The sequence below is a fragment of the Pseudochaenichthys georgianus genome, chromosome 20 (genome assembly GCF_902827115.2).
Source record: "Pseudochaenichthys georgianus chromosome 20, fPseGeo1.2, whole genome shotgun sequence".
NCBI classification, from domain to species: Eukaryota; Metazoa; Chordata; class Actinopteri; order Perciformes; family Channichthyidae; genus Pseudochaenichthys; species Pseudochaenichthys georgianus.
The window spans coordinates 16,495,709-16,505,120 of record NC_047522.1 but is presented as its reverse complement, the minus strand read 5'-3'; the positions used below and the strand labels follow the sequence as shown (position 1 = coordinate 16,505,120).

The following is a 9,412-nucleotide window of genomic DNA, read 5'->3' as shown; positions in this document are numbered from 1 at the left end:
TTATCCACCAACACAAGAACACCAGTCCAGAACCGACAACAGCAGGACCCGCTCTGAATCACTCCGTGCATGTCGCTGCGGCTCAGAGACACAGGGAGGGATTTATGTTTTTCAAAAATAATCGCGTTACAATCATGTCAGGTTTTTGGTGGATTTAATTAAGTCTTGGATTGCAAAGTATGAATGTCCTCTAGCAATTTGCAGACGATATATACGTGTGTAAAGTTTGTGAAGGCAGGAGGAAAAAAGCTTCCGCGATCACCGTCTCCTCTCCGTTACTCCAAGCCCCGCCCCCTCCCTGAAAATAATGAGTGACAGGCTGATAGTGACCCGATAGAAACGTTGTTATTCACTTAATCACTGAGATATAATGAAGCTAATTTAATCTCATACATTCATGGGATTTATGTAACAGTAAGACAGAGAATGTAAGTGTGCACCCACATGCAGTATTTTTGTTTGTATATGCTGTTGTAAATACTCCTGTTGTCTGCTGTGTTCAGACTCAAGTCCTGTGTGTGATGCCACATTCAGGACATTGAGAATGGAACAACTTCACACACGGAGGCTAGACCTATACAATTCATTTATTTTGGTTTATAAATTAATGTCAAGACATTTATGTAATTGATTTCTGAAGCACTTTCTAAATAATAAAAAGAGAGTTCATATGTATTTACTGCATGTATGCATTGATGAAAAATAAGCCATGTGCAGTAATATAGAAAATTGAGGATGCAACGCATTGGTATGAATCGTGATGCACCGTGATGCACCGGGATATCGAACCGAATCGAATCGTTGACAGGATAATCGTAATCGAATCGAATCGTGAGACCAGTGAAGATGCACAGCCCTAATATATATACCTAAATAGTCTGTGGAACCTCAGTTTTAATCGGATATCTTGTATGTGCAGCTACGATAAGTAATAAGGGTAGGCCTATATTTTATCTTGAGTTCTGTGCCAAAGTGCGTTAGCATTTTTCGCTCAGGGGTCATTTAGATGCTTTTTATGAGACTTGTTTTGTTTTGGTAAAAATTGTTTGTATCGTCAGTTAGCTGAGATTATTCCCGTTAATCTGGTATAATACATTAATAGGTTCTTAAATATTAAGATCCCCTGAGACACAGTATCGTGAAAAAAAGCGGGTCCTTGGGGCTTAACAGGGAACTTTAATTTTAAAAAGCTTATTGCCTTTTAGTAGTTTATTTTGTTTTCTTTATTTTAAGGCTCTTCAAAGCCATCCCTGCATGACAAACCTGGTTGTAACATGATATCATAAGGTGACTGCAACTGCCATTTGTTGCACATTAATAACAGTGTACCTTAATTCTCACTCCTGCTTCCCCCCAAAAATAAGTGAGCAAAAATTAAATGTAGCTTTTCCGCATTTTCTTCTCTTCTCCCTGAAGCTCTGTTTTGCCATTTCCTCCTTTACCAAACATGCACCAGCCTAATTAAGCTTAATGACGGACACCTGTCTTCAATCATGTGTCGACAGGTGCAGCAGCTTAAAACGCAGCTCCGCAGTGGCTGTTCACGCACATTTGATAGAAGAATTCGGAAGCGTGAACGTTGTATCTTCAGCTCAGAAACCTACCGTTAATTTGTTCGTTTCGAAAAGCCAACTTCAAGCATGGTGAAAGAGAAGACTCATGTTAACGTGGTGATTATCGGCCATGTTGACAGCGGCAAGTCAACTACCACCGGCCACCTCGTTTACAAATGTGGTGGCGTCGACCAGAGAAGATTGGAGAAGTTCGAGAAAGCTGCAGCAGAGGTGAGAAACAAATTAAACTATTGGTTTAAAACTATTGAAATGTCTTAAAACCTACTAACACCAGTTATGTATTTTATTTACAGATGGGGAAGAGCTCCTTCAAATTTGCCTGGGTGTTGGACAAGCTTAAAGCTGAGCGGGAGCGAGGAATGACCATTGATATCTCTCTGCTGAAATTTAACACTCAAAGATACAGCATGACTATAATTGATGCACCTGGCCACCGAGACTTCATTAAAAACATGATAACAGGGACTTCACAGGTTAGTAGCACAGAGGTTCTTTACTTTATGTAAGTGTAATTTCATGGGCCTTCTAACCAGGGCCGGCCCTAGACTTTTGGGGGCCCTAAGCGAGCTTTGGCTTGGGGGTCCCCCCTCAATCTAGCATGTTCTCACTACACACAACACGGAACCAACTTTTGTCTTATGATAGCATAAGCACACATATTGTATAAATAACAATGTAAACACCGTGGACCTAACCTCCTCTAGGGGGGTCCGGGGGCATGCTCCCCCAGGAAATTTGTTTTTTTAAATATTGAAGTTAAAAGCATCAATCTGGTGCACTTTGAGAGCAACATTAAGAGATCTATGGATACATCTCTCAACACCCATATGAAACAGAACTGTTAACAGATTTTTCTTTATGGATATTTTGCAAATCACTTGAACTGTATTCTTGTTTTGTGATATAGTATTTCATAACTGTTTTTCATTTATTCTCTCTGGCTGTCCATCTCATAATGTTCACATAGAAACTAGCTGTCAATAGGAATATTATTCAGAAGAATTATAATTTCTTGCAAAAAGAGGTTACACATTTAAATGCAGGTATTATGGCAAAGTCAGTGGCCAACCAGCCACATTTACTGCTGCAAATACATTCAAACATGCTGTCGACACGTAAAACAGTGGCAACTATGCCACCATTTCAGCTGACTTTTCTCTGTCACATAACATCCATATATTTCAATGCTAGGTTGATGCTTAGCTAAGCTAACTATGAAACACTTTAACTGACAGGACTCCGGATCAACTGTGTACTGTAAGGTAGCTTCTAGCTTCATGTCGAACAGTAAGTCAACATTTCCCAGAGAGCTTTCTTTGAAATCACCAGGTAATGCCAAAAAACATTACATTTAGATTGTATAAGTGTTTATTTAATATATCTGGCTAGCTATAGCTACTTGCTAACGGTTTAGCTTACCCCCGCGATTCAAAGTAATGTCAACGTAGCTGTAATTTATATTTTGCTTACATGTTCGCATAACTTGGAAGTTTACTGACATTTACATACCTTGTTTACCTGGCTCAAGTGGTGGCTCTGGGGTTGTTGTGTGAGCCACCACTTGAGAATTGTTGTCTTTTTTTAAGACATTTTTTTTTTCTTATGTCCATCTTCAAAAACTTTGAGTCCGACTGACAGTTTATTTTAAAACGTCACAGCTCACAGGATAGGTACCTGTCAGCCAATAAGACGGATGTTTATTTCCATTCAACTCTCTGGTTCGTCTGGTGTCTTGCCTCTGTTGCATTCACTGAACACAATCCTGCCGTCCTCTCTTGTGTCATGATGAGGTTCAGGTAAAGCACGGTTAATGTATTATATTATTGACTCAATAATATAATACATGACTTTGAGAGTAGGCAATCTAGGCATATTAACACTTAATTAAACATACTTATCACGGCGACGTGTACTGATATATATATATGTTTAATTTAAAAAAAATTATTTAGTTTTTTGCTAGTGGGCCCCTTAGTGGCTGCGGGGCCCTAAGCAGCCGCTTATGTCGCTTAATGGGTCGGGCCGGCTCTGCTTCTAACCAATATCATAAATGTCCTTTCAGGCCGATGTTGCCCTCCTGGTGGTCTCTGCAGCTCAAGGAGAATACGAGGCTGGTGTGTCAAGAAGTGGTCAGACCAGAGAGCACGCCTTGCTGGCTTACACTCTGGGTGTGAAGCAGATCATAGTGTGTGTGAACAAGATGGATCTGACTGAACCCCCTTTCAGCCAGAAGCGCTTTGAAGAAGTGGTGCGAGGTGTGAACGGCTTCCTCAAGAAGATCGGCTACGAAACCGGAACTGTGCCTTTCGTGCCAATTTCTGGCTGGACTGGGGAGAACATGATCACTGCAACTCAGAAGGTAATTATGGTCTTAAACTTGTGAAAATCTAGGAACATGTAACACATTAACACAAGTTCCTCTCTGCAGATGCCCTGGTTCCAAGGATGGAAATCCAGAAGAAGGGGAGGAAATGCAATTGGGAGAACTCTACTTGAAGTCCTGGACTCCATTCAACCACCAGTTCGCACCATCAACAAGCCCCTTCGGTTACCTCTGCAGGATGTCTACAAAATTGGAGGTTAGGAGTTATGCTCAGTTCATTTTAGTAATTTTTATGTGTTACAGATGTGCAGCAGAGCAATTGGAGTGGGGTCAAGAACAGAAATGTTTGTCAGCTGATAAAGCCTTAATCCACTAGTTTAAACTTTTAAATGCACTTTTTTTTTCTTCATCTTCTCAGGAGTCGGGACCGTGCCAGTAGGTAAGATTGAAACTGGCGTCCTCAAACCAGGCATGACCCTGATGTTCTCGCCAGCCAAAATCACTGCCGAGGTGAAGTCCATTGAGATGCACCACCAGGGGATGGAGCAAGGTCTGCCCGGACACAATGTCGGCTTCAACATTAAGAACGTGGCTGTAAAGAACCTGCGGCGAGGGGATGTGGCTGGAAACGCCCAGCAGGATCCGCCCACAGATGTCAGCAGCTTTGAAGCGCAGGTTTGTTCAGTGGAGTTGAAATTGAAACTTATAATTCATTGTTGCCCCCCCCCCTGTGCTGATGTGTATATTTTCCATCTTAAGGTGATTATCCTGAACCATCCAGGGAAGGTCAAGGCAGGCTACTCTCCTGTCCTGGACTGCCACACCGCCCATGTGACCTGTCGCTTTGCTGAGCTGAAGGAAAAGATTGACAGGCGGACGGGAAATAAAGTGGAGGACGATCCGCAGCTACTGATATCTGGAGACGCTGCCACAGTCAAAATGATTCCCATCAAGCCCATGTGTGTCGAGAGCTTCTTCTCATACCCTTCCTTAGGTACAGTATACTATCTAAATCAGTCTACATTTATATTGACCTTCTGCAGTGTTTAACATGTTTTTGTTTCGCTTCCTAGGTCGCTTTGCAGCACGAGACCTGAAGCAGACGGTCGCTGTCGGAGTCATCAAGTCAGTGGTGAAGGCACAAGGATCAAAACTTAAAGCCTAAGTGTGTACATAGTTTTAGTTTTTTTGTTTACCAGTAAACTCTGGTATTGCTGCTTTTTATTTGGTCAAATGACATTTGTGTTGCAACACAAAATATTTATGTTAAAAGATTATTCCTGTGTTAATGAGAAATCCAAAAGAAGCCATTGGATGGTACATTTTGGTTTAAATGTGATTTGTTGAGAAAATAAAGAATCATTTGAGAACTTTGTGTTGAAAAGTTTTGTCTTGATGCAACTGAAGAAATACTCCATTTGACTTTTTCGCAAGGCGTTTAGGAATTTACAGCAAGAGTAAATAATTCCAAATGGTTCATAGTACTTTTAAGTTTGACTTGTAGAATCCACTGCTGATTGGCTTTATTGATTTTTAAGAACTATTCATGTAGGCTAACTTGCAATGTTTTAACATGCACTTTTCTAACACCAAAAGAAGGCAAACGGATGTTTAAACATGAAAGCAAGAGCCCAGGGCCAGAGTTTCAGTACAGCACTTTATTTATGATACAATGGGTTGATGGGTTTATTCCTTAACATGGGGGAGGGAAACTGCATCGGCTCTCCAGCCTTTTGCTCATTCCACCGTGCTTAAAGACATCTCTGGTTCACAGGCAAACCTGGAAATGTACTGGATCCAGTAACATGGAATGATATTACATGATCAAACTTAAACATTTCAAGCTCATGAGGTTTTTACAAGACACTGAATTGTGAACAACGGTTGGTGTCAGAAAATCAAGTTATTGCTAAGATGTCCTCTTGAGTTTCCCATACTTGTTAATAATAGTGGCTTTAAACACAGGATACATTTTTTTTTTTGTGTAGTCCTGCTTAATAGTGGCTCTTCAAACCCTGAGGTGAGCATCTTTGAACGCAGCACTCCACTCAATTCCAGTCATTGTTACACCATGCACAGAAAGTCAAGGGACTGTGGGGATGGCGCTGAGTTTACGCACAGAGCATACATACAGTGAACAGTGTAACAAGGAGTAAATTAGTGACCTGCAGTGAACCACAGGCTTTGATATTCCACCACACAGTAGCAGCAGGTTTCTATACTGTAAAACAACCATAATACGTGTACACACAAAGCAAGCAAGAACAAGGAGTACATTAATGTTTTCATTTGGGGTCAAGATCAGTGGGAGACTGCAGCCTCTTCAGTCAACTATGGTGGTAAACAGGGATGCAAGACAGAGTGACATGACCTATTTCACATTCCTTTTCTTATTTGTCCTTTTTCCAGAAATATAAGCTGATAATTACTTGAGGGCCAGTAAAATCAATACGGATAAAATTCAAAGTCTACCGCCCTGATGTTTAAATCTGACAGGTAGAGAGAGCAATGGTACATGTTTTGTACAATAAAACATGTATATACACTCACACACAAATATATATATTTACATACATATATACACAGTAACAGCATAAACATAGACTTTAGGTAAGTGCTAGGGTTTTGAGAGTGGCTTCTTCACAGCCGTGCTATAGGGTTAAGATAATACTGGTAAAGGAAGAATACACACATTCTTTGTACAGCATGGAGGAGATATCCATGGCTCGATGAGCCTTCTTGGTTTCTTGTTTTTTTTTTCTTCTTTAGGACACTTGTCATTGGACAAGAGGTGTTATAATCGCTATGTACAGGACCTCTCAATGTAGGGAGAGGTGTAGTGCAAGTCTCTCTGACTGTCAGTCACTCAGGATGTGCACAAAAGACATGGGGAACACACCCTTTCTGTCCGGCTCCCCTTCAATGTGCCCGATCTGGAAGAGTTTAGAAAACATATGAGAACAAAGTTGTGTGTTATTGTGCCCTTAAGATAGCTCAAGGACAAAGAAGTATTATATATAAGAAAAATATGGATAGTATTGAAGCTTGACTTACCCACCACTCCTGGTCCTCCTCTCCTGTTACTATAATCACCTCTCCTTCAGCAAATGTCAGTTCGTCATCATTGTCAGCTTGGCAATCATAGATTGTCTTCACCCGGCGGGATTTGCTTTTCCCCTAGACATACAAAAACAAAACGGTGACAAAGCATTCTCTATTTTTATGAGGGAGTTGTGTAAGTACCATGTTGGGTCGCTCAGAATAAGAATGTATCTTTAGAAAAGTTGTTTCTCATGTATTGTGAGAGCAAAAAAGCGAAAATATAACATAATGTGTGCAGTGGTTAGAGACTGTGGTTAGAGACTGTCGCAAGAAACCAGAGTGACCAAGCATTTAAAACAGAAGATGGTGATCCAAACTGAATGTTAAACAGCTGATAAGCATTGTTAAAGTAACAAATAGCATAATGAATCTCATGTATTACATCTATAGATGATCCTGATTAACTGGTCAAGATTTAAGCCAATATAAGATTACCTGAAATATGTCAGTATCAGCATAAATGTTGGCCAATAAGAAACAAAAGGTTATGTGGAAAAACTGGCAGTTTTTAGTTAAAAAATCATATATAGTATTGATCAGGCGCTAATCTTTATTTAAAAAGACCATTATGCTTCTGAAAACATGTTTTAATACATTGAAAAGCACATGTATTGACTTAAAAACTCAGTATGGTCTTCTTACCGTGTTGATCTTCCTGGGGAGGGGCACGGGTGTCTCTGCGGTCCCTGTGGGGGTCCCGTTGGTGTTTTCAGCAGCTGGTTGGGGGGGCGTCCCAACAGGTGCTTGCTGATTAGGGGACGGTGAGTCTTGAGGCAGGGGCTGGGGCTGGGACTGGGACTGGGGTTGAGGGGGAGGTGGAGGTTGTGTTTGAGGCCTCTGCAGAGTGTCTCCGTGCGGCTGCCTGGGGGTGGGCTCGGCGGTCCCGGGTTTGGGTGGGATGTCGGAGAGCTGCGGCTTCGGAGGCAGGTCTTTGAGCTGGGGTTTGGGGGGGAGGTCTCCCAGCTGAGGTTTAGGAGGGAGGTCTGAGAGCTGAGGCTTGGGAGGAAGTTCTCCGGGTTTAGGAGGAAGTTCAGACGGTTGGGGTTTGGGGGGCAGGTCTGCCAGCTGAGGCCGGTCCGCCAGAGGAACCTTCTGGGGGGGGTCGGCTGCCGGGGGGGACTTCTGGAAGACCTCTGGAGGGAGGCTGGGCTTATCCATCGACGGGTGGTGGATGGTGTCAATCTTCCGCAATGCCACTGGAGGGAGAAGTGTGTGAATAACTTTGCCATTTAACAGCTTGTATCAAAATAAAGCTGGACAAAGGTGTACCTTTCTGAGGTAGTTTGGGAAGAACCCTTGGACCAAGTGTAGACTTTGTGTTGATCGAAGTAGTGCTGGGAAAAGATTTATCACGTGAAGTTTAATGAAAAAGATTATGTAAGAAAACGCTTGAACCTTATCTGCTGGGATAAAAGATTTCTTAGCGAGTTATGATAAAATGATTCACATTCCATCGTCTTTTTTTGTTTGTTACCTTTGCTGCTGAGGAATTCCTTCAAACTTGTTAGAGACCGGAGACATCTTGCTGACAGGAGGAGGGGTGGAGTCGCTTCCTAAAACATTGACATCGATGACGACACAGATTACTCAACAACATAGCAGAGCATTAACCCAGAGATTAATACAAAATTAATGGTGAAATAATAATAATAATAATAAACATGCTGTGATGTTTAAAACAAAAATAATAGTGAGGGAGGCATCATCTGGCTGAGCTTTCCATGAGTTATTTGGGGGTTGTGCAATAAAGTGTCATCATTTAATTGGTGGTTGGGTAAGGGTGACACAGAATGCACAAAACACCACAGAGGGAAAATGATAACAATGGAAAAACAGTCAAAATACCCCCAGTATACCCATACGGGACAGGTGATTGCAGGTAAGATGACTGCGGTTATGTCTCCAAGTGGTAGTTAAAACATAACTCTTCTGTGTTAAATATGATATATTTTGTGCAGTTTAAAAGTATGCTACTTGTTATCTCAGATCAAAAACTTAGAAATGGGTACTTAAAGATGGTAAAATGCCTCATCCTACCTGATGGAGCACTCACAGATGCATTAAAGTTACAGTTAGTAAATGGTGTCAACATCCACATTTTGACCTGGATGACGTGTATCATCCAAGGTATTTGAACCCAAAACGAAAGTGAGAGGATTTGCTGCTTTTATTTTATGTTCATAATAAACTGAATCACTTTCTAAAAGTGTCAACAAATTGGAATTGTTTTTAGACCTTAACCCGGTTATCAAAAAATACAAGATTTAGAGGAAAAATATGATTTGCATCTATGAATATCCACATAATGAGCCATTCAAAATACTTTTAAATTGCACAAAGACACATACAAAGGCATCAGCTAGTCTGTATGACTCTCAATGAAAACCCTCAAACCCCTGAGAAAAGTCTTTAT

General features: G+C 41.3%; 2 protein-coding genes across 4 annotated transcripts in view; one reads left to right on the top strand and one right to left on the bottom strand.

The window, feature by feature from the left end:
• The first annotated feature begins 1,559 nt into the window (after window positions 1-1,559).
• LOC117465995 (elongation factor 1-alpha-like) lies at window positions 1,560-5,267 on the top strand. Its single transcript, XM_034109124.1, has 7 exons — window positions 1,560-1,784; window positions 1,868-2,047; window positions 3,637-3,933; window positions 4,003-4,153; window positions 4,316-4,572; window positions 4,657-4,891; window positions 4,971-5,267. The coding sequence occupies exons 1-7, from the start codon at window positions 1,641-1,643 to the stop codon at window positions 5,060-5,062; spliced, it is 1,356 nt and encodes a 451-aa protein (XP_033965015.1). The 5' UTR covers window positions 1,560-1,640; the 3' UTR covers window positions 5,063-5,267.
• Window positions 5,268-5,540: 273 nt separating this feature from the next.
• Window positions 5,541-9,412, bottom strand: part of asap1b (ArfGAP with SH3 domain, ankyrin repeat and PH domain 1b) — a 50,375-nt gene continuing 46,503 nt past the window's right edge. For all 3 annotated transcript variants that reach the window (XM_071206958.1, XM_071206957.1, XM_034108326.1), the window contains 5 exons: window positions 8,474-8,552; window positions 8,269-8,333; window positions 7,642-8,195; window positions 6,952-7,074; window positions 5,541-6,830 (listed from right to left, as the gene is read on the bottom strand). In XM_071206958.1, coding sequence (XP_071063059.1) covers window positions 6,756-6,830; window positions 6,952-7,074; window positions 7,642-8,195; window positions 8,269-8,333; window positions 8,474-8,552 — 896 coding nt within the window. In that variant the 3' untranslated portion in view covers window positions 5,541-6,755. The remainder of the gene's footprint in view (window positions 6,831-6,951; window positions 7,075-7,641; window positions 8,196-8,268; window positions 8,334-8,473; window positions 8,553-9,412) is intronic.

Bases quoted from the DNA above. Each gene is read 5' to 3' on its own strand.
- LOC117465995 (XM_034109124.1), top strand. From the start codon at position 1,641: ATGGTGAAAGAGAAGACTCATGTTAACGTGGTGATTATCGGCCATGTT. The intron at 2,048-3,636 runs GTTAGTAGCACA...ATGTCCTTTCAG, and splicing joins TGATAACAGGGACTTCACAG to GCCGATGTTGCCCTCCTGGT. The intron at 4,573-4,656 runs GTTTGTTCAGTG...TTCCATCTTAAG, and splicing joins TCAGCAGCTTTGAAGCGCAG to GTGATTATCCTGAACCATCC.